This window comes from Rhipicephalus microplus, unplaced genomic scaffold (genome assembly GCF_043290135.1).
Source record: "Rhipicephalus microplus isolate Deutch F79 unplaced genomic scaffold, USDA_Rmic scaffold_14, whole genome shotgun sequence".
Lineage (NCBI taxonomy): Eukaryota > Metazoa > Arthropoda > Arachnida > Ixodida > Ixodidae > Rhipicephalus > Rhipicephalus microplus.
In genome coordinates, this window is record NW_027464587.1 from 10559434 (window position 1) to 10583581 (window position 24148).

Below are 24148 nucleotides of genomic sequence, written 5' to 3' on the forward strand. Positions count from 1 at the left end.
TTCCCACTTTATAACTACCTTGTTACTTTTATAGATATCCTTTAAAAGATTAGTGACTCCATCTTCCACACCTAGTGTGTCCAGTATTCCACACAAGTCCTCTTGAACGACACTATCATGAGCTCCCTTGATATCCAAAAATGCTAGCCACAGGGGCCTGTGTTCTTTTTCTACTATTTCGACGCAGTGCGTCAGTGAGAACAGATTGTCTTCCAAGCTCCTGTGTTTCCAAAACCCATTCTGCAGTTCCCCTAGCACCCTCTCATCCTCTATACATGCCTGCTGTCTTTCCTTTATAATCTGCATTGCCAGCTTGTAGACCACTTATGTCACTGTTATAGGACGGTAGTTGTTTATGTCAGCTTTGTCCCCCTTTCCTTTATAGATCATGCTCATCCTGCTAAGTTTCCATCCATCAGACACTTCACCAACGATTATTAGTTTGCTGACTGCCTCTCTCAAAGTCTGCTTATACTTCAGGCCTGATGTCTTTATCAGCATAATTGGAGTGCCATCTGGGACTGATGATGTACTACTAAGAACACTCTTCTCAGCCCTTTCCTACTCTCATTGTGAAAATGGAGCCATTGCACCACTTAATCCATCCTTGTATATTGTGGTACATAAGGCACTTCTTTGATGAAATTTTCTTGTCACCCTTGTTCTTACATATTCAATAGCTTCATTCTCTTCTAGCCTAGCACCTTGAGCTGTGGTTATAAACCCGTGTTCTAGGCTTGTCTCATTCCTTGGGGAGTTTAGATGGCTCCCAAATTTCGCAGCTGCTTTTCTATCCTTTTTATGTATTTCTGCCAGCAACTGAGCCCCCTTTCTTCTAATCTGTTCATTGATCAGAAGGGATGCTTCCCTTCTAGAGCTTAGAAAGATGTCCCATTTTCTTTCTTTATCATCTTTCGGTTCACCCAGCTGCTTAGCATGTCTGTATTCTCTAGAGGCTTCCTGACGTTTCGCTATGGCTCTCTTTACTTCTTCATCCCACCAACTCTTGGGTTTGTGTCTTCTTTTCTGGGGTGACTTGTCACGTGCCTTAGCAAGCTCTAGCTCAGTCCAATTAGATTCGTGCATGTCCACACCGTTTTATTATCCTCAGTAATTATTTTCTCAATTTGGTTAGTAGCTACTTCTATTTGCCTTTCTGAATGAAAATTTTCCTGTAGTTGCTCATCTTGTCTCCTTCCCACTTTCGCTGCTTTTCCAAAACTTAGCTTGATACGTTTGTGATCACTACCCAGATTTCTGGAGCCATCTTCATCTATGTGCATTCCCCTGAGCTTATCATACATCCTACGTGACATCAGTGCGTAATCTATTGTCGGCAGCAGCTTTCCTACCTCCCATGTTATTTGCCCTCTCGGCGGCTGCCTGCTCTCCGTCCTACTTATCCTCCAAGACTTTTTTTTTTTTTTTAAGTGCCAATCTCGGAGTCTTAGAAAATCCTGCGTAGTTGTCGCTGTTTGATGACAGATGGTATGACCAGCACACAGCAAATAGGGTGCGTCGTAGCTTCGCCCAGCCTTCTCTGCAGTTTCTGTCTCGGGTGTGCGTCGTACACCTCTGTTGTTACTAGCTTCCAACTGTCACGATTCTTTGTGTTGGTGTTAGGCCTCGGCTAACGTTTGTTGCGGTAGCGCCGGTAGTAGCTTCCCGTCTGTCATGATTCTTCTGCTCCGACTTGACGGCGTGTGCCCACGGCAAATACCGTGCCAAAACACTTCAGGAGAAAGCCGATATCCTGCGGGAAGTGGACGCCGGACCTTGCTTAAGCAAGATATCCCGAAAAAGCATGGGATACCGAAAACGACGCTATCTACTTATATAAAAATAGGAGGACTATTGAAGATGCCTTAGACGCAGAAGTTGCGAGCAAAAGGAGGAGGTTGCGTCGACTGCACTTGAGTCCACGTCAATGTGGACTCAAGTGCAGTGGTGTGCGGTGCACTCATGGATGGCGACATAATATGTCAGGTGAGAAGTGCAGAACCTGTTTCTGCCAGTGACGATGATGAGGACAAGGACGAAGCACCAGTGCGGCCCTCTGCTGCGGAAGTCATGGCCGGATTGAATGCCGCCCATCTTTTCTTAAGTTTTGAAGAAGGCGGAGAAGAGGCCTTTTGCCAAATTCGCTCGTTAGAGCAAAAAGTGCTGGCTGTCGCCTTCAAGGAAAGAAGACAGACCGCGATCACAAATTTTTTTCAAAAAATAAATTGTTATGCCCTACTCGCAGTGTACTATTGTTGTTCTTCACTTTCGTTAGTTTGAACTTTCGTTCATTCGAACTGAGGCAGCTTCCCCTTGCGGTTCCAATTAATGAGCTTTTACTATAATTCGAACACGCTTAATTCAAACTCACGATGAGGTCCCGTGAAAGCTATGTGTATTCCAATGAGCGAAAACGCCCGGTAATTAGAGCGTGCAAGCCCTTGCGACGGGTAATTGGAACATACCGCGCTCCAAAAAGCTCTCAGCACCCCGCCCAATCCCGCGGCACCACTTGCGACACCTGAACGCCGCGCGCGAAGAAAATGATAACGAAAGAAAGGCTGCGGTGGAATGCCTGCTCTCTCTCAAATGCCGATTGGCGACGCGCCCTTGTCACGCTTCTTTTTTTGTCCCTGCTACGTTAAAGACCCCTCTCCTTCCAACGTCACGCACAAAGAGAGAGAGAGAGAGAAAAAAAAGAAAGCTGTCGCTGGGTTGAATGAATGTGTGATGGAAGGAAAGGAAAAAGGCACTATCTTCTGCAGCCCTTGCCCCTTGCGGGAGCACGGCTCTACTCCTTGAGGGGAGGGGGGGGGGCGCTCACGCGTCGGTGCCACGCTTTTCCCTTTTCCGTCCCTACCACGTAACCCTTCTCCTTTCAACGACGCGTGCGAAGAGAGCAAAGAAAACACATGGCTGCCGTGGAGTGTTGGTTTTCTCTCAAATGTTTCTCTCCGCATGGAGACGCTCCTCCTTTTTTGGTGCGTGCTGCGTAGCGGAGAGCGGGAGGTTTTGCTATGCAGCGGTCGTTGTCGTCGTCTTTAGAAAGTTTTGGCGCTGTTCGCACGCAACTTCTCTTGCCAGGAGAATGCTAAAGCCGAAGTAGAAATGCTTTGCAAGCTGCGTGCAAAATTGATTGACTCGCTGCAAGGCAAGCGTGTGCAGACGCGCATCACCGATTACTTCAATTAATATCTGATGTCCTGCGATTTGTGAATAAATATAAGTCTTCTGAAACTTCCCCCTCGTGAATGATGGCAATGCCAACACTGGCGTTAACACCAGTAGCAAATCCAGCCAAGTGTGTCCATATAGTTGCTATCGCAATAATACACTTCTAACCCCAGGTCTGGCTACCGTGATGTAGCACATCAAGCTTTCACCAGAGCTAGCTAGATGAGAGCCACTCCACTCACGAGGTTGGTGTGGTTGCCGCAGAGTGCACTGGTGACTGCACAGGACTTTTGGAGGTGCCGCTGGGTGTTTCCGCAGGCTTCTGAGCATCTGTAACTGGCTGCTTCGCAGCAGCAGGCGAGGCTGTCCCCGCAGAGGCCACCGTCGAAGTCGCTCCAGGCCCTGGTGTCGCAGCCGTTGCATCGACAGACTGTTTAGGCTGGGTGCAAAAAAAAAAAAAAACAGCAAGGACAGAACATGGAAACCTATTAGCTACCCTTACGTTTTGGCCTGCACCAATCAATGTGCAGGCTTGTATGCATCTTCTACACTGTCCGCGTGCACTTTTGCAAATAAAGACCCTCACTTTGCGGCACCTGCGTTAGTGTCACATCTGTCGGCTGCCCATGCGTTCTAGAAGTTTACTAACTTTGGCATTACAGGGCAAGCGAAAATCCAGCGCGAGCACATGCATCCACGCTGGCTCCCACCAAATCTAAAGAAACAATTCTCTCTTATTATTCCATTTTTTTTAAAAAACCTGCACAAAACAGCCATATTATACTTTAATACGACTTACTATAGCATAAACCTTCAAAGAGTACAGCACCACTTTTTCAAGCAGCCGTAAAATGGATTCCCTAAGTGAGCTTATTGCCTCCGAATACACCGCCGCAAAAATTTTGAGAATTGTAGGAGTGGAGTTACAAAGATTTGTCACATGCTGCAATCGCATCCTCTTGTGCCAAAGACAGGGAGGAATGGCATGAGGAAAAAAAAGACACTTCATACGCAGGAGCACTTCTTTTTTTTCCCTTCAATTACGTGGCTTTTCAGTGCAATCATGTGCGAGGACAAGTCACGACCCTGGTAACGATTGAGTGAGCCATGCTCAGATTAGCCAATGGCTGATACGACCTCTGTGACGAGTGATTTTTGAGCTTCTAGCATCATTTGTCAAAAGAAGAGAAAGCAATTTTTAGCCGACTGCAGCAATTCGCAGTGAATTCCAGACCGCATGCTGTGCTATAATACTTGGCCCGCGTGTTCACGGGAGCCTGGACTTCCAATCAGCAGTGACTTCAGACCCTCCTGGAAAAGTGTGGCAGGGCCTCTTTAAAGACGAACTCCAAAGGTTTTTCAAGGCCACGGATCTTTATGAAATTCGCCGAGTACGTTCATTTGCATGTTTGCGCCATTCATGCCAAATGGCAAGCTCGAGTGTGTCGAAGATTCCTTTCAAGTGAATTTTCTAGCTCGTCTCTAAACGCTCACCTCGCTATCCAGAATCAGTGGCAACATTGTGCATGTGCCGTTCAGTTTCACCTGGCGGAAGTGATGGAACTGATGGTCCACTGCAGTGTCTGCTTGTCTGTTATGGATTGCGTGGGTTTAGCCGGCGCTTCCTTCGTTGAGCGTGCCATTTCCTTTTCCATGTTGGTGGGCATGAGATAAGTGGCAAGTGTTGTATTGTGAGGCACACACGATTCGTCATATATTCCCCATAATAGAGCAAGCACTTCAGCTGAAGACATGTGCCATCTGGCGGGCATTATGCGAAATCAGGCAAGTTTGGGTGAATGGTTAGGTCACACGTAGAAGTGCACTTGGTTGGGTTTCAGTTTCAGTCTTCGGTAATTAAAAATTATTTTTGAGCATTTCAGGTACCGGGTGCGTGACAAGAGTGTCTCAGGAACATAGAAGCACCATTATCTTGACATGGTGAAAAAAAATCGCCGGAGTTAACCTTTAACTGTTTCGTTACCACGCCTACTCAAATCGATCACCGGTGATCGACGCTTTTCCGTCATCGATTTTGGCATGTTAAATTTCTTTCGCGTGCACCCGACACTTTCTAGTAGTTAGTTCAACTACTCAACTTCCAGAATTTTTTTAATTTGCCGGCTTGGGCAACATAGCGATATTTCACAGACCTTTGCACATACCAATGTGCGTGTGTAGATGGCAAAATGCACTAGGAAGGCTAACTTGACAAAGCTGAATGCCAATTGTGATTACGCTACAGTAACATCGAAGTTCTGTAATGAAAAGAAACTTTCCAAGCCAAATGTCGAATTTATGAGTTAGCTTCGCAATTTGACCGAGTTGAGCAGTACTAATTGTCAGAAATTTATGCCAGCTAATCAATAGAGAGCTGTTGCTAAAAGATAGGGAAAATTTATTCTACAAAGAAATATTTCGCAAGGTCCACCGCATGTATAAAGTGTGCAGGAGGCTCTCACAGCCCGTTTCCAGCCACTTTGGTTTTGCTTGTATCGTTATATCAAACACAGGGTCACATTTAGTGGCACTAGTCGCTCCTATTACGCGGTCGTCACGAGCACATGGGTGCGCATCAGCGCTGCAAAACGCATGCGCTGCTTGAAACTGCCTGGCGACCCCACCTGAATTGAGTGAGAATGAGCCGAGATTTCGTGGATGACAGCAACACAGCTTCAAGTTTTATGAAGACGATGTTTTGCATCAGCCTGAGACACTCGTAGCCGTTCATAGGTTTGTTTCGATTACATCCTCAAGTTATCTCCTCCGCCGCAAGTGCGTATAGCTTTCGACTTTTGTGCATAATGCTATAGTCACTCGGGTTACGTGGGTGGTCCACACTTCGCTAGGGCATGGTGTGGTGGCACTGGCTGCAGAGCCTCTCCTAACGGCAAGAAGGCCCCAGGAGCACATCTTGGCCCTGACTACTGAGCAGTGCAAAACATTTTAGAACTGCGCGCAATATTCTGCTTTTTTTTATATTACTATATGTGCAAAGATGCAAAGGAATAAGCTTTGATGCATATATTGGAACAGCAACTTATGCGGAGTGAGGTGGCTCTTAGAAATAGGTGACGCTAGATGAAATAACTAAGTTCATTAGACATCTTATTTATATAGAATTATTCACATCACCGGTATCCATCTATATTGTAATACCTGGACACTCTTATTGCAAGGCAACGAAAATTTACTGAGAAGAGTGTACAAGTACACTTGTACCTCACGAAAAACCATGCAATGCTTCACCGTATGGCATGAGCAATGAAGCAGCACCTCGGTTCTGATTTTCTTTGTCTATGTGAAGAGAAACATTTTGTGCAACATTATTATTTTTATACAGTTTTGGGTCATTTATCTACAAAATTTATATTATAAATTTTCTTTGTTTTGAATATTTTTACACATAGTATTTTTTACTGCACTGTTTACCAGCTGGTGATAAAGAGTTTCACATTTTTCACATTTTCTTCATTTTAAAATATTTTTGTTGCTCCACAACATATATTTTATGGAAAGAGCATTTCATTCTGCAAAGTTTAGTATGCTACAATGCGTGCTGGAGTACTTTTCAAACTGGCAAAACTATTTTCTCGAGGCACATGAAAAACAACCATATCGCACGGTAACGAAAGAGTTATCTCTCTTTTCTAGTCTCTACGAGTGGCCTGGAAGCTACAGAAGAAGGGATGGCCCGAGTGAAACAAGTTACATCAGCTACATTGCTGTTTTTCAATTTTCTTAGATGCAAGTGTGGCCCCCTGAGTAATGTGAGCAGAATACAGAGCGCTGCACAGGCACATGGCATCACCCTATGGCAAGACATGCATCTCATCCAGACTCAATTTATGCCTGCTATTGGCCAACCTGCTGTTTCGACGTTCTACAGTGGGCGCTAACAGCCCTAAACAAGTGAGAATGGTCTTCTGTATGAAAAGAGGCTGTCTGTGACAGGCAGCTCTGCATGTAAGCCATCCTTGCCATACTTGACTACTACAGGTTTTCCCCTCTCAGTTTAATCCAAGTGGCAGCCTAAATAATCTGCATGCCATTGAAATAGTCTGAGCACCAAGCTCTTTGGTCCATGTGCCAAACATTTAATCCAAGCGCCAACTTAATCAGGCCACGTGCCAGTGAATTCGATCCAAGTGCCACCGTGTTTAATCCAAGTGCCTATGACTTTAATTCAGGTGCCAGTCAGTTGAATCCATGCACGAAAAGCACAATACGGGGCGTAAAAACAGCAGTGCAATTAAAATGCAGTTTCTACAATATAAAGGACAATAATCGGAAGGTAGAATAAATCATTATTATTGGTATTCGCCACTAGTATTCGTGAAAACAAAAATTACTGCCGTGGTTCACTTGAGCCTTGTTTGGAGTGCCTATACTTTGCTATGTACAAGTTTTTAGATGAGTGCTTGGCTCGGGTGGAGTCATTTTAATGGCAAAGAAATAAAAAAAGCAAGAACATGTTGACTAATAAGTGTTCGTCAACAAAGCTCATAATTGGATTTGTATAACATTACATGACCGGGCCAGGTCATGTAAACTCATGACCCTGATGTGAAAAATGGAAGCCATATTTTACATTCATATTAGTTATCTTTTTATTCAAGCAAAATTATGTGTATTCAATAAATGCATGTTTCAAGCAAACACGATTCAGCAACACTAAGGTCGTCTTTTACATGAAAAGTGGGCACGGTGGACCGGGAGCGACTATGTGGTTTAACAAGCCATTCTTCTGTCTCGTTCAGGTGCTTGTTCTTGGATCCGCCGGCTTCACACATCGACGGGAACGTGTACCTTCCGGAATAAATCCGCAGCTCGAACCAACCGAATTTGGCAAACTTCGTCAGTATTCAGCGTCATCTGAGGAGCCACATCGTGATACTGTCAGCAGTGCGATATCCGTGCTTCTTGACACCCGTGCGCAGACGCAGTCGGCACCCCATGTGACTGCCGCAGAGCACCTTATAAGGCAGCACCGACACTACGCTTTCAGTGGGCACGGTGGACCGGGAGCGACTATGTGGTTTAACAAGCCATTCTTCTGTCTCGTTCAGGTGCTTATTCTTGGATCCGCCGGCTTCACACATCGACGGGAACGTGTACCTTCCGGAATAAATCCGCAGCTCGAACCAACCGAATTTGGCAAGCTTCGTCAGTATTCAGCGTCATCTGAGGAGCCACATCGTGATACTGTCAGCAGTGCGATATCCGTGCTTCTTGACACCCGTGCGCAGACGCAGTCGGCACCCCATGTGACTGCCGCAGAGCACCTTATAAGGCAGCACCGACACTACGCTTTCAGTGGGCACGGTGGACCGGGAGCGACTATGTGGTTTAACAAGCCATTCTTCTGTCTCGTTCAGGTTGGTGAATACTTCAGCTCAACTAAGAGCGATCATCGTGGTCTTTTGGTCCTACCGTGCCCACAACGCTTATTTAGCTGTGCAAATGATGTCTTTTGTGTGTGCTTGCTTTTGATTTGTGGTGACGTGGAATCAAATCCCGGTCCTTCAACTGAGGCCTTGCTAAGAGAATTGTTAGCTGGTCAAAATAAGTTAGCTGATGAAGTTGCAGCCATTAGAGCTCAGCAGAATAATATGGAAAAGCTCATGGCTGACTGGGTCGCTCGTTTTTCGGAATTAGAAAGGCGAGTGGCACGTATTGATATTCTAGAAAATACAGTCAAGTCCTTGGAGGCGAAGTTGACGGATATAGAAGACAAATCTAGGCGTTCTAATTTGGTGGTTTTCGGCATACCAGAAGAAGCACAAGAGACCGATTCTATGTTAAAATCTAAAATCTTAGACGATGCATTTTTGAAGAAACTTAACGTTCAGTGTAAATCAATCGGCAGAATTCACCGTCTTGGTAGACCCGGTAAAAAACGTCCTGTAATCATTTATTTTCAAGACTATAACGAAAAACAACAAATTCTAAAGAATGCCTACAAACTCAAAGGGACTGTCATATCTTTGCAAAATGATTACTCGCACACCACATTAAGAAAGCGCAAGCTACTGTGGGACAGTGCAAAATTGGAGAAACAGCAGGGAAAAAAAGTCAGTCTAAAGGATGACAAGCTTCGTGTCAATGATGACACATTTATCTGGGACGACACCCAAAACGCAAGAATTAATATTCGGACCCACGGATCTTCTAAACAGAACTGACTTGCCCATGAGGTCTGCAAGGAACTACGACTACTTAATATCAATGCGCGCAGTATTGTAAATAAAAGTGACCAACTCGAGGCAAATATTTTAGGATACGCCCCTCACATAGTGGTGATAACCGAGACATGGTTACATGAAGCTATTGACGATACGGTTGTTTTCCCCCCTTCTTATCGGGCTTTTCGTCGTGATAGGAATACTAGAGGAGGAGGAGTAACTATTTTGGTCAAAGACGATATTCCAGTCGTGCTTTTACGTCAGCCAGAAAATATTGAATGCGTTACTTTAAAGGTTACATGCTGGAATATTTCATTGTTGGTGTTTGGCTTGTACCGCCCTCCCGATTCATCCCCTCAGTTCTTGCATGACCTCTGTGAACACATGTCTTCATTTTCTCATGACAAAATTTTTCTTGTTGGAGATTTCAACCTGCCTGAAATAGATTGGGTGAATGAATACCCTGGTCCCGATTTAAATACAAATTCTAATTATATAAGTAATATCATGTTGTACCACAACTTGAGGCAGGTTGTCAATCAACCGACACGTGTTCATGGTACGTCAGCTACGGTACTTGATCTTGTCTTTGTCAGTCAAACAATCAGTGATTTTTCTGTATCGGTTGAACCAGGTATATCTGATCACCACATGGTGTATTTTTCCTGTCCAATACAGTCTTGTAGCATCAATCCATGTAAAAGGGTGACTGTTAAAGATTTCTCGCGCGCCAGAGACGAGAGTGTGTTGGACTTCCTTGATTTTAGTCTCAACAGTTTTCATGGTGACGATGTTATCAGTCTTTGGAAAAAGTTTATAAACATATGCATGTACTGTATTAATAATTTTATTCCTGAGAAAACAAAGAAAATAGCAAAGAAAAATCCCTGGATGACGCGAGAAGCGCTACAACTGAAAAGAAAGATTAAACGCTTAAGACGACAAGGCGCTTCTCGTGATACTATTCTAAATATTCAACCGAAACTAAATGAAATAGTGAAAAACGCAAAAGAAAGGTACTTCCAGCATACGCTGCCAGGTTTTATGCGAAATGCCCCGGAAAAGTTTTGGAGGTACTTAAAAGAAAAAACAAGGTCAGTTGACCAAATTGTACACGAGGGATCCCTAGTCGTCAAGAAGCAAAGCATTGCTGATCATTTCAACAAATTTTTTCATAGTGTTTTTTCCCGTTCTTATGATCTGCCGTTAATAAAACATATGCCTCACATTATACCACCCGATATAGTATCGCAACCAGGGGTAGTTTCTATGTTGCTCAATCTGAAAACTAAGTCATCACCTGGTCCGGATGTTTTACCAAATGCTTTTCTGCGCAGATATGCAGAAAAGTTGTCCCATTTTCTAGTTGTCATTTTTCATGCATCGTTATCTTCTGCAGTTCTTCCTAGCGATTGGTTGAGAGCACGTGTCGTACCTGTGCCTAAGAAAGGAGATGCAACACTTTTAACTAACTATCGTCCGATTTCACTAACATCCTCTTCGTGCAAGCTGCTTGAACATATCATAGCAAACGAGATTAACAAATTCCTTTCTGATAGAAATATTCTCTCTAACTACCAGCATGGCTTTCGTAAAGGCTTTTCTACGGTTACCCAACTGACTTCTATCGTTCATAATTTTGCGTCTGTCCTTGACAAATCTGGGCAAATTGATGTAGTTTTTTTAGATTTTAGGAAAGCGTTTGACCTTGTTTCGCACTGTAACCTTATAAAAAACTCGAAGTGATTAACTTGCCAGCATATTTAATTAATTGGATTTCTGCCTACCTGACTAACCGTAAGCAATTTGTTGTTATCGATGATAAGTTTTCGGGTGAACTTCCGGTAACTTCGGGAGTCCCACAGGGCAGCATTTTAGGACCTTTGTTATCTTTAATTTACATTAATGACATCACTGACACAATTACAGAGCCCGTTCAAATCAGATTATTCGCCGATGATTGTGTGGTGTTCAATGAAATAACTTGCAGTGACGACCAAACTGCACTTAATTCTAACCTTCAAAATATCGTATCTTGGTGTGAAAAATGGAATATGGAATTAAATGTAGAAAAGTCTGTCTATATGAAAATCACCAAAAAGGTTAAAAAGTTATCCTTTCCATATAATATCGCTTCCAAAGCCCTAATTGAAGTTAATCAATATAAGTACTTAGGTGTTACTATTACTAACAATTTATCCTGGAATACGCATATCTCTAACATCTGCAAGTCGTCTTTCCGTAAGCTCTGCTTTTTGAGGCATAAATTAAAACAGGCTCCCCACAACACTCGTCTAACAGCTTATTACTCGTTAATCCGTCCCAAATTAGAATATGCATGTACTGTGTGGGACCCTTACACCAAACGTAACACTGACGCATTAGAAATGATACAACGTAAAGCAATAAGATTCATTTTCTCCAAATACCGTTCAACTGATTCCCCATCAACCCTAATGCTAACTAATAGCATTCCAACATTACAAATACGGCGTAAAATTCTCAGACTAAAATTTATGTTCTTGCTGAAAAATAACCGTTTATCCCTTAACCCGCAGCCTTTCATAACTCCGCTCGAAGCACGCCGGACAAGGCATCGCCACGCTGAATCCCTAACGCCTTATAGCACTAAAACTAACGTATTTAAGTATTCATTTTTTCCGCGTACAATATCAGACTGGAACAACTTGCCTTGTGAACAGCTGTCCAATATTGACGCTATTGCTCAGTTAAGATGTTAAGTTTTTTATGCTTTGTGTATGCCTTGTGTATGCCTTTTTGTTCTTGCCTTGAATTTGCTTTGCATATGCTTAGTTTTTATGCCAACTTTTGTATTGTTTCTTTTCCCGTTCCATACTTACAATGTTGTTTCCCTCTGGTTATTATAATTTGTACTTCCCATGCCCCTCCTGCTTGGGCCCTTACCTGGGCCTGCAGTATGTCATAAATAAATAAATAAAATAAAACAGGAGTATCTCCTTTGATGCTTTCATAAAAAACTTAATTCCACATGAACCCAAATCAATGCAAGCTGAGTTTTCAATGGTTGTTTCTGATTTCAAAAACGAATATCTTCTGTCGGTCACCATTGTTATTACCGGGCTGAGCAGACGACTGCGAATGCCTCAGCGAATAAGTACCCAAATGCCGTCTGCTCAGCAGATGACAAAAATCTATGCATATGCGATAATGTACATGGTTAGCCGGCATAATGCAGCAGCGATGAAACATAGACTAACGGACTCTAGGAGCAAATACATTTAGCACCCGTAAATGCAATTAATACACACTGTTTTTTTTTATTTCGAAGCAATTACACCAAAACATTACGGGAAAATAGCACTGCGCACTTCATTTCAAAAGCGCTAGCATGTATAGCAGAGGGAAAAGTTCTTCCTGTGACTATGTTTACATTAGTCTGACATTAATGCTCGATAAAGTGGCAAACTATAAGTTTCTAGTGCATGGATTAAACTGACTGGCACTTGAATGAAGGTCATTGGCAATTAGATTAAACAAGGTGGCACTTCGATTAAACTCAATGGCACACGACCTCATTGAGTTGGTACTTGGATTAAATATGTTGGCGCTTGGATTAAATGTTTGGCACATGGATTGAACAGCTCGGCACTCAGATTACTTCAATGGCGTGCCGATTGCTTAAGCTGGCACTTGGATTAAAGTCAGTGGGAAAACCTGTAGAATTCACAGTAACTGTGCAGTTTCACGTTCCAAAACCACGATACAATTACAATAGGCATTGTCCTGGTGCAAGGCTCCGGAAACGTTTAAGAGCTGGCGTTAAATCTAAGAACACGAGCGTATAATTGTGTATTCAGTTGAGCGCACTGAAAAGTGGCAGCATATTTGGTTAATAGAATTAGAACGATCGGACTACCTTCTGTTGGTTCTTTCAGAGCATCAGCCTTCGACTTTGAGCACTCCCGACCGCTCTTAATTTAAAGTGTGAGTGCGGCACGATTTGGCCGAGAGGAAGCATTACATGACGCAAGCCAACCAATCACGTGGCTGCCGGCAAGTGAAGTGCACTAACAGCGCACACTAAAGACAGGAATATCAAGGAGCATAATACTTCGTGCACATGCATTGTTAGTGGTGTTTTGGAGCGTCATAGATGTACCATGCCCGCCTATGTCAGAAATGGCCACTTAACTGACTGGCAGCATTTTGTCAATGCAGTGCAAGAAAGTTTACCCGGTGGCTTCCCGTGCTGGCTGCAAGGTGACACTACAGGCACGCTGCTCCAAGATCACCGAGTTTTCAGTAGGTATGCTGCCAAATCACAAGTTCTATTTGTACATTTGCCGACGATTATGTTTTATAACGCAAGATTGAAAGCCCTAATGACTCTTCAACACTCCTGAGTGATCCTAATAACTTTCTACATACTGTAGGTAATGTACCTTAAAGGAGCCCCGACACATTTTGAGCATGGTCCGAAAGCGCTGCCGATTGGTACTAAAGGCTCCCAAGAACATGCGAGCCAAATATAGCGCAGCACGCGGCCTGGAATTCACAATAAATTATCAACGTCAGCTAAACATTACTTTTTCTTCGCTCGACAAATTACAGAATAAACCCAAAAATCCCTTGTAGTAAGCCAATCTATCAGCCGTTGGCTGATTTGAACATGGCGCGCTCGGTCGTTACAGAGATTGCCGTGGGAGGCTGCAACTTGTCCACGCGTGCGCGCACGATCGCACTGAAAAAGCCGCGCATTTTAAGAAAAAAAAAAGTGCTCATGGTCACGAGGCGTGCGTGATGTTTTTCTTTGCGCCTGTCATCCCTACCTGCTTAGCTTCCAGCGCTTTCATCGGGACGAGAGAGAGGAGAGAATCTTTGTAACTCTGCTCGCACTGGATGGATCTTGAAAATTTTTGTGCCGTTTCATTCGTGAGGCAATAAGCTCTTCCACAGTGTTCATTTTATGGTTTAAAAAAGTGTTTTGGGGCCCCTTTAACATGTCTAAACGCAAAATATAAAAGAATTTGCCATAATAATTTACCGTGCCCTACTTATTTACTTCATAATACTTCACTTGATCAAGTTATGTCCTATAAATATCTTGGTGTACATACCACTAACAATCTCTCATGGAAAAGACAGATTGAATGCATTATGTCAAAACGTAAGCAAATTATTGATCATTTAAAAGAAAACTTCTCTTTAGCTTCCCCGAAACTAAAACAGCTCTACATTACTGATGTTAGATCAAACCTTGAATACGCATGCCCAATATGGGATCTTGGTCATGCTAGTATGACCAACTTATTTGAAAACGTACAAAATCAAGCAGCCTGTTTCATCCTTCACTACCACCATCGAACTGATTGATTGATATGTGGGGTTTAACGTCCCAAAACCACTATATGATTATGAGAGACGCCGTAGTGGAGGGCTCCGGAAATTTAGACCACCTGGGGTTCTTTAACGTGCACCCAAATCTGAGCACACGGGCCTACAACATTTCCGCCTCCATCGGAAATGCAGCCGCCGCAGCCGGGATTCAACCCGCGCCCCGCGGGTCAGCAGCCGAGTACCTTAGCCACTAGACCACCGCGGCGGGGCTACCACCATCGAACTGCTACTGTCACTAATACAAAACGAACAGTTGGTATTCCCCTTCTTTCTTCTTGTAGGAGCTTATCGCATCTTTGCCTTCTTTATGAAATGTTTCATCACAACCAAGAACAGAAATCCCAATACATCGCACCTGTATCTTACACCTCCACCCATGTCTATCATTCTTTCAAAGCTCACGTACCTTCACAAAGCAAGTCACCTACTCTTATTCATTCTTGCTAAGAACATGTCACGAGTGGAATCGCCTGTTTGCATCACTAGTCGCTATCAGAGATATTGACAATTTCCACAAAGCACCAACAGACACATTATAAAGCTGCATCATGCTCAAAACTGTATTCACAAGGTATTGTTTTTTAACCCTCTATTTCTTTGCAGGTCGTTTTCTTCTCAGCATTTAATTTTTTTTTGCCTTGTTACTATGCATTGATTTTTTTTAATTAGATTTGCTGTTTCATGCCTCTCTCTTCATCTTTGTTTTTTTTTTATCTCCATCCATGCATGAAAAAGCATCAGTCGATTCTTTTGGTTCATTATGCATTGCCATTCACTGTAACTGCGGTGTAATGGTGTATTTTTGCATCCTATTTTTGCTAGTTGATGTACAGTTGCGGCCACGTCTGTGTAGAGCGCGTGAGCAGCCAGTCTTTGCTCCGCGGTGCGAAACCTTCTGACAGTTTTGTGCTCTGAAGTGGTGTATCAGGAGCGTTCGTGTTCTAGTTGTAAGGCAGACGAGATCAGAGCCAGATACTGCCTCAAGGTTTCAACCCACAGTGCGAAAACTTGCTTGCGTGCTCTACACAGACGTGGCCGCGACTGTACAGTTGACTCTCGTAAATTGAAACTCAAAGGGACCCCCGAGTTTAGTTTGATTTATCAGAAGTTCTCAGATAGATGACACAGGCTGAGGTAACACAAGACATTACGATGAAGTGTTGATTTTATCACATCTAAAAATCTTTAAAGTGTTTTTAAGCCCTAACTGTGCGCTCGGTGAACAGAAAGTGGTGTAAAGTTCACATTTCTTGGCCATTTACTGCTGATCAGACCTCTTAAAGAAATCGTGAATTACCAACTGCTTCTTTGCTGTATGGGCTTTCAGCAAGAAGCTCTCTATACCAGTAGAGAAACATCACAGCTTACCATGCGTATGGTTTGTTTCAAACATTTGTTTATTAGCGAGGCCTTCTTCCTTGAAGGCCTGAGGTGCTTATTTTTCATGTTTAGACTTATGATTATATAAGCAGACAAATTTTCAAACATTTTCAAACAGTAGTGAAAAGGCAGCAGATATTTTCTGGTATGAATTAACCGAATGATGGAATTTGAATCAAGAGGCCTTTAAGTACTTTGAAAGAATAGAGGGCCATCTACTATATAAGGTTATAATGTGCAGAATACAAAAACGATAGTGATATAGCTCCCTGTGTTACATTAAAAGAGTACGGGCTTACAAACTCCATGTCACTATCCCAAGTGACATTAGAGAAAGTAAAGTCGAATCTCATTCATTCGAACATGCTTAATTCGAACTGACGATGATTGATTTGATTGATATGTGGGGTTAAACGTCCCAAAACCACCATATGATTATGAGAGACGTCGTAGTGGAGGGTTCCGGAAACTTCGACCACCTGGGGTTCTTTAACGTGCACCTAAATCTGAGCACACGGGCCTACAACATTTCCACCTCCATTGGAAATGCAGCCGCCGCAGCCGGGATTCGAACCCGCGACCTGCGGGTCAGCAGCCGAGTACCTTAGCCACTAGACCACCGCGGTGGGGCGAACTCACGATGAGGTCTCATCAAAGTTATGTGTACTTCAATGGGTGAAAACGCCCGGTAATTTGAACACCCAGGCACTTGCGACTGTTAATTCGAACACAACGGGCTCCGAAAATATTCTCGGCACCCCACCCACTCCCCCGGCGGCACCTCCGATGCCTCAACGCTGTGTGAAAAAGGAAAGGAAAAGGAAAGAAAAGGCTGCGGGTGGAATGTTTGCTCTCTCTCAAATGCTGATCTGCGACGCACCTGTGCCACGCTTCTCCCTTTTCCTCTCCTGCCATGTAAAGACCCTTCTCCTTCCAATGCCGCGTGCAGAGAGAGAGAGAGAAAGAGAAAAAAGAACAGCTGTCGCGGAGTATGGCTATCTCTCACGCGCCTATGCCATGCTTCCCCCCTTTCTCGTCCCTGCCATGTAACCCTTCTACAACAACGCGCACGAAGAGAGCAAACGAAACAAAACAAAAAAAAAAAGCTGCCGTGGAGTATTGGTTTATCTCGAATGCCGATCTGCTTCTCTCCTCGTGGTGACGCTCCTCCTTTCTTGGACGTTGCGGCTTTGGCGCAGAGGGTAGTAGCGGAGATGCACTCGTTGTTGTCGTCTTTAGAGAGTGTCGGCGCTGGACATAGCCGCGCGCAACTTCTCTTGCCAGGAGAATGCTGAAACCGAAGTAGGCATGCTTTGCAAGCTGCGTGCGTGCGAAATTGATTGACTCGCTGCAAGCCAAACGTGTGCAGACGCGCATCACCGATTACTTCAATAACGGATGTCCTGTGTTAGCTCAATGCACATGTGCCACTGCATGGGGAGCCCTATGTTCACTTAGCTTTCATTATTTCAAGCTTCTTTTAATTCGAGCAAATTTTCGGGCCCCTTCAAGTTCAAATTATCAAAATTCGACTGCAATACAATTAATAAACCAGATCAAGAATAATGTAGCCGCTGGCTTTGATGAGATCAAGGCAACTCCGCTCAAGTACATGTCTGATATTATAGCCTCACGTTTGTATAATAAATGAAATATTTGAAACTGGCATTTTCCCAGACCACCTAAAAATAGCGAGAGTATTTCCTGTCCTCAAGGGTGGTGATAAAAGGCAATTCGCAGACCACAAGCCAATATCCATTCTTCCTGTTTTATTTAAAGTATAGGCAATAAACGTAGGCTTGTACAAATTCCTTGACAAGTATAATGTGATTAAAGAGACTCAGTTATTAAGAGGTTATTTACCAAGCCAGCGCTCTGCTATTCTTTCCCGCGCCGCCTGGATCATCATCGTGCACGTCACCGGTGTGCGTGCAATAGTCCTGTCTACATGCTTGGATTTCGAGATGTGCGACTTGGGCAGACAATGCCCAGGATTAAACGTGGCAAACTGCACCCCGGTTTCGGCACTTGGTCCTCAGCACAACTTCGAAAGTCTGATTGACCACGTCATCAATCGCTTCCCTAGCTATAAAGCCACTGCCCCTGTCGGCATCGCCTTGTAGACTCGGCAGCTCTTCTGCAGGAGTGACCGCTGACCCTTTGCACTTCATCATGCAGGTTGGTTCTTCATACAACCTATGCATAAAAATTCGAGTAACTACTTCTTACTTCAGCTGCCGCGCCTGCAGCGCCTGTTTGCTACTCGTTGTGAGTGTGGAGCTGTCATGCGTTTCCTTTGTTTTGTCACGGGTGATATCAAGTCCAAACATGGGCCAGATAAGGCAGCAATTCTTGCTGAACTGCGTAAACTAACAGCCGGTCAGTCAACTGTGCGGCAACCACTTGCGGCAGCAGCTTGATACCGTAAAAAGTGATAATGACAACACTTTGTGTTGCATTTCTGATTTAGGAAGTCATTCTGATGACGCCGAGAATTGTTCCCATCGTAACAATCTAATATCTTATGGTATCCCCAAATCTTCTTCAGAACTGCGCGCACACCTTGAAGAAGGAATTATTCAGCTGTGCTCTGAACAACTAAACATAACTCTTGACACAAAAGAAATAGAAAGAGTACACCTATTAAGTTGCCTTAACCCTGGCCGTAATCACCCAGTCATCGTCAGGCTTAGCGCCTTCAAGACGAAAGAGACCATCTTCACCAACGCCCTTAAGTTAAAAGGTACCACTTATAGTTTCAGGGAAGATTTTTCCCAATGGGTGCGGAAAGCACCGAGACACCTCATCGCCTTTGCGAAAAGCAAGTCTGCACCTTATTCACTTCGATATAAATCGATTCACATCGGCTCACAACATTTCTTTCACGATGGAGCTAAACAAAGTGTGCAAGCGCAACTATAGCTAGCTATAGCCACACCAACCACACCAGCCCCGCGCCCTGTGCTGCCTTTTCATTGCCTGGTATCTTTACTAACATTCGCAGCTTCTATACAAAACGTGAAGCAGTGTTGAATCTGGTGTCTTCTCCGTAGTAAAAGAAGCATGGCTTCCTAATGACATTTCAGATGCTGAAATTTTGAACACTCTGCCTAGCTTGGATATCTTTCGACAGGACAGGCTTGGTGCCAGAAGGGGTGGGGTACTGATCTTTGTTCACAATCTTGTTGCCCTGCCAATATATCGCATGACCTTGAAATCCTTAAGCTTACCTGCTGCGCCGAACCCCACCACATTACCCTGGGCGTGTGCTACAGGCCCCCTAAATAACCAAACTGAATAATATTATTAGTGAATTAACCAAGCGGCACACCCTAATGCATCTATTCTTCTCTTAGGAGACCTTAGTTACTCTGGGGTGGATGTGGGCTTCAATCTTTTGTAGCAGCTTTGGGAGTAGGAATAATGCAGTTTGGGAGCAGCTTTGAAGGAGTAAAACAGGAGTTTTGGAGCAGCTTTGGAGCAGAAAAAGGCGTGTTTTGGAGCATCGAAAATTAGTTTTCAAGCAAAGTTTTTGGGCCACAGATCACTGTTAATTAGAAATTTTGCTTTCTGGTAAACAAAAAACTTAAGTGGTTTTTACTAAGCATGGAATGCTCATTAAGTGACCAGACTAGCCATAATTCGTATATATATATATTCTTACAATGTCAAAGGTGAAAGCGCAGCAACTCAAAGAAAAAAACATAAGCAGCGGTCTGGACAGCTACTAGACCTCATACAAATGAAAAAATTTAATGTTAAAATGTTGCAATGTTCAACATGTAGTTAAAACACCGGATCCAACATGAACACAAGCTCAAGACTAGAGATGAGCTACTATATAATTCAAGTTATGTTCATAATAAAACTATAGTGCTCTATAAAAAAAAACAAATCTAAGAAAACTTATGTTCCGGTCATTGAAGTGCCCCAGCTGACATGAGAATCACGAGAAAATTTAGATACACTCGCCGCGCCATTACTGGGCAATGAAGTGCCTTGTTTTTCCTTTTTACATTACAATAAAAATTATATGGCACCTTGATGGGTTTTCGCCGTTGTCGCCATGATTCTGCGTAAACTACAAGTTGGTACCATTCCATGCGCATCGTACGTTCTACACGTGCGTAACATTGCAAAATTGGGCAAGATGTGGTGATGAGCGCTGCTCAAGCATAGCCTAAAGGAGACGGCTGATCTCCGTTACTCGAAGGGCGCACACGTTAGCGTCTCACCGCGTGTTCGAACTGCTGTCGAATGCTCAAGCAAAGAAAAGACACGCCACCCATCTTGAACGAGCGTGAAAAGGCGCGGGGGGAAGGGGGCGGGGGGTCGCTCGAGCAGCAGCCGTAAGGTTTGATTCTAATCAAGGGCATGGTTGCGATAGCTGGCGCACGCAATATCGGCAAGCATCAGTGTGTGGCTCGTAAACCGTAATACGTGGTGCGCTCTCAACGGGCAGACATTGTGCGATAAGAGCATTTCTATCTGAAGCGGGCGCACTTAATCTCTTACGTAGTTGTGAGTGCCGCAATATAGGATACAAAAGAGTTTGCTGTCAGCCTTCGTATTGATGGGGTTGTAAAGTCGACGAAGGCAGCAGCCGCTGTTTTTACGAGTGAACTTTTTACTTGGGTGAATTTGTGCCCGGGAAACTAAACGTCCCTCTACAAGCGACGCGCTGTAGACTGATAGCAGCAAACATGAATCATCGGCCGTCGATAATCTGCCACACAGCAAAGTGCGTGGCATTTATACATGTGCGATCAAAGATTTCAGCCTTATCCCTAGTCGCCGCGTAAGTTCCAGAAGAACTTGTAATGTATGCATTGTGGGCGTGATCCCATTGAAAGGTTGTAAGATTTTCTAGATGGTCCCCAGTCGATCGGGTGTGGTTTGTGAAAGACAACATTACACGTGTAATGGTGCAGTAACAAAAATAGGAAGGAGCACTGATTGATTGATTGATTGATATGTGGGGTTTAACGTCCCAAAATTACCATACGATTATGAGAGACGCCGTAGTGGAGGGCTCCGGAAATTTAGACCACCTGGGGTTCTTTAACGTGCACTCAAATCTGAATAGGAAGGAGCGCATACAGCATCATCACAGCATTACGAATTGTTGCTATTGCAGTCATACCTTCGCCAGTGATACTGATTTTTATTTTTTGTCAGTTTATATAACAAAAAACTCACCGCACCGTTGTCAAACAACCACCGAACACAGCACACCCTCGGCGGTTGCTCAGCAACGGTGCAGCGAGTTTTTGTAACACCACTGCCGTCTTTATAGTTTGCCTACCAGCTTTGCTGTTAAAACATATATAGAGTCGCATAATGAGGTATGCACTTAAACACCCCCCCAACAAGAATCATAGATTGTGTTCACGAGACACAATATTCAAGCATGACCAGAAATACGACGTTTGATATGGACACGGAATTTTAAATGGATGCAGTTCCGTCCTTTGTGCAGCCCACGCGCGTTGCTCGGTCGATGATAAAACTCTCCACTGAGTTTGGCATTGCACTGCAAATTGCCGTTTAGGTGCGGCTTGGCGCAGTAGGTCAGATTGGCGCAGCATGGCACAATTGGCATAGCACTTCCACCCCTGGTTACCCCAATAATGATTGCACTATTACGCAGTTCGCCACAGGTAACTTGGAGGCTGCTGAATATACGCAGTTCTGTCTTAACCATAATCTGACCCAACTGATAAAAGAACCAACTCAGGTTACGCAAGACTGTGCTAACCCTCTTGATCTCATCCTAATGCACCATGAATACTTGTCATCAGTTTCCTTAGAAAATTAGGTGATCATAAGGTATTTAATGCTACATTTTCACTAAGACCAGTCTTGTGCCATTTATGCGCGAAACGAATTCGCCTCTATGATAAAGGTAACTACTAGGCCATAAACAACGAACTACATGAATTTTCCCAGTCCTATGGGTCAGGATTTTAAGATCACTATGTGCAATAAAACTGGTCATTTCTTCAGGGCAAGAAGAATGATCTGACTGATTAGCATGTCCCTGTCATCGCTATTCCTTCAAACCAACATGAGCCATGGTTCACAAAAACACTGAAAGCACGAGAATAAAAAAAATTAGCTCTTTCGTTCTGCAAAGTGTACACCAGATGCAGACTCGCGGGACAGATAATATCAAGCTAAACGTGCAGATCTCAAGGCCGTTTGTGAGGTAAACGTTCCTTCTTAAGTTCGGACCTAGCCTGCATGATAACCGATAACCCTTGTAAATTCTGGCTCTACAACGCTATCTGTATTTACAATGATCAGGGTGATATTCTTTCAGATTCTGCGTGTGTGAATACATTCAATGCCGCCTTTTCATGCGTTTTCACAAGTTAATCAGACACCCCCCCTACCTGAGAGTTCTACCCCTACCATGTCAACAATGCCAGTGTGGGATGCGTCAACGAAGGACAGATCCCAACATAAAAACATACCTGTTTATTAATGTGGTAGCAGCGCGGCAAGCATGCCGACGTCGCACTCAAATGGTTAGAGAAACAACGATTTCCTTCACAGCTTGGCAGCTTGGGCTTATAGCCACTAGTGATGACGTAAGCTTTTGAACGTGCTGCAGTGGCGCTCTCATCCGTCGCGTGTTGCAGCATGCGGCCGGTCACACTAGCTGCGCTAGTTTGTGCGCAATGTGTCCCCACACCAGCTATAACCTTTTCAGCCGAAGGCATCACAGAGTGATAAAATAAAAGTTTATTCTTGGGTAGGTGTTTATAACCTCTAAACTGTTGAAAGAAACACTAAAATGTTTCTTCCACATGCTTGGCCTTGTTGTTTACGTAGTTTTTGTCCACAGGCACTCTACCTAACGAATGGAAAGTAGGCAAGGTCGTTCTGGTTTGCAAGTACGGTAACAGAGTTTCATTCTTAAACTACCGGCCCATCTCCATAACCAGTATACCATGCAATATCACGGAGCATATCATTTAAACAAACATCATGGATTTCCTCGATCCCAAGAGCTTTTTCCCTTCATCACAACATGGTTCTCAGAAGCGCCTGTCTTTGGGAAACTCGACTCACTCATTTCTTCACAACCTGCACTCAAACTCAGATACTAATACACAGGTAGACGAAATATTCCTTGATTATCCTTAGGCGTTTGACAGGTGCCTCATCAATGCCTATTATTAACACTGTCCTATTTAGGCTTGCATCCAGATGTCATACAATGGATAGAGAATTCCTTACTAACCAGTATCAGCATGTGTGCATCAATGACACGTTCTCTAGCCCTCTTTCTATATCCTCCAGTGTCCACCAGGGCTCCATCTCGGTGTGCTTCCCCCCCCTGTTGTTTCTTATATATATATAAATGATCTGCCATTGGAAGTTTATTTCTGTGTTCGCATGTTCACAGATGACTGCATCATTTACCAACCAGTAACTAATACTACAGCTGTGCTGCAACTGGTGCGATGATCGCTGGCTTCACAACCCCAATAAATGTAAAGTTACGTCCTTCGCCCGTTTATGCAGCCCTCTCCTCTGTGCCTACAAAATTGCTAACACTCATGATTGATTGGTTGATTGATATGTGGGGTTTAATGTCCCAAAACCACCATGTGATTATGAGAGACACATTGCTAACACTCGAATTAAAGCTGTTGGTTCTTACAAATATCTCGGCGTCACTATCTCTAATAATCTTAAATGGTTTCCACATGTGTCCAAAATCATTTCATCCAGTAACAAAACTTTAGGCTTTCCGAGACGCCATCAACTGAACGCCCTTTTTCATGTTAAAACTCACTGCTTATAATGCATCCAAAACTTGAATTTGGATATTTAATCTGGAACCCTCACCAAACTTACCTCACAAATGCTCTAAACATGGTGCAGAACTGCACAATCGGGTTAATTCACTGATCATAATCATACAACGTAAGTTTATCCTCACTAAAAGTAGAAACAGGCCTGTCCATATTTTCCTGTCGCATTGCCAGCCTATCTCTATTACACAAACTGTACCACAG

The 24148-nt window shown here is 43.8% G+C and overlaps 1 protein-coding gene across 1 annotated transcript in view; it reads right to left on the reverse strand.

Annotated features, from left to right (window-relative positions):
* Rad23 (UV excision repair protein Rad23) overlaps positions 1-24148 on the reverse strand; it is a 264575-nt gene that overhangs the window by 180247 nt on the left and 60180 nt on the right. Inside the window, exon 4 of the mRNA XM_037431765.2 lies at positions 3417-3613. Within this exon, the coding sequence (XP_037287662.1) occupies positions 3417-3613 (197 nt within the window). The remainder of the gene's footprint in view (positions 1-3416; positions 3614-24148) is intronic.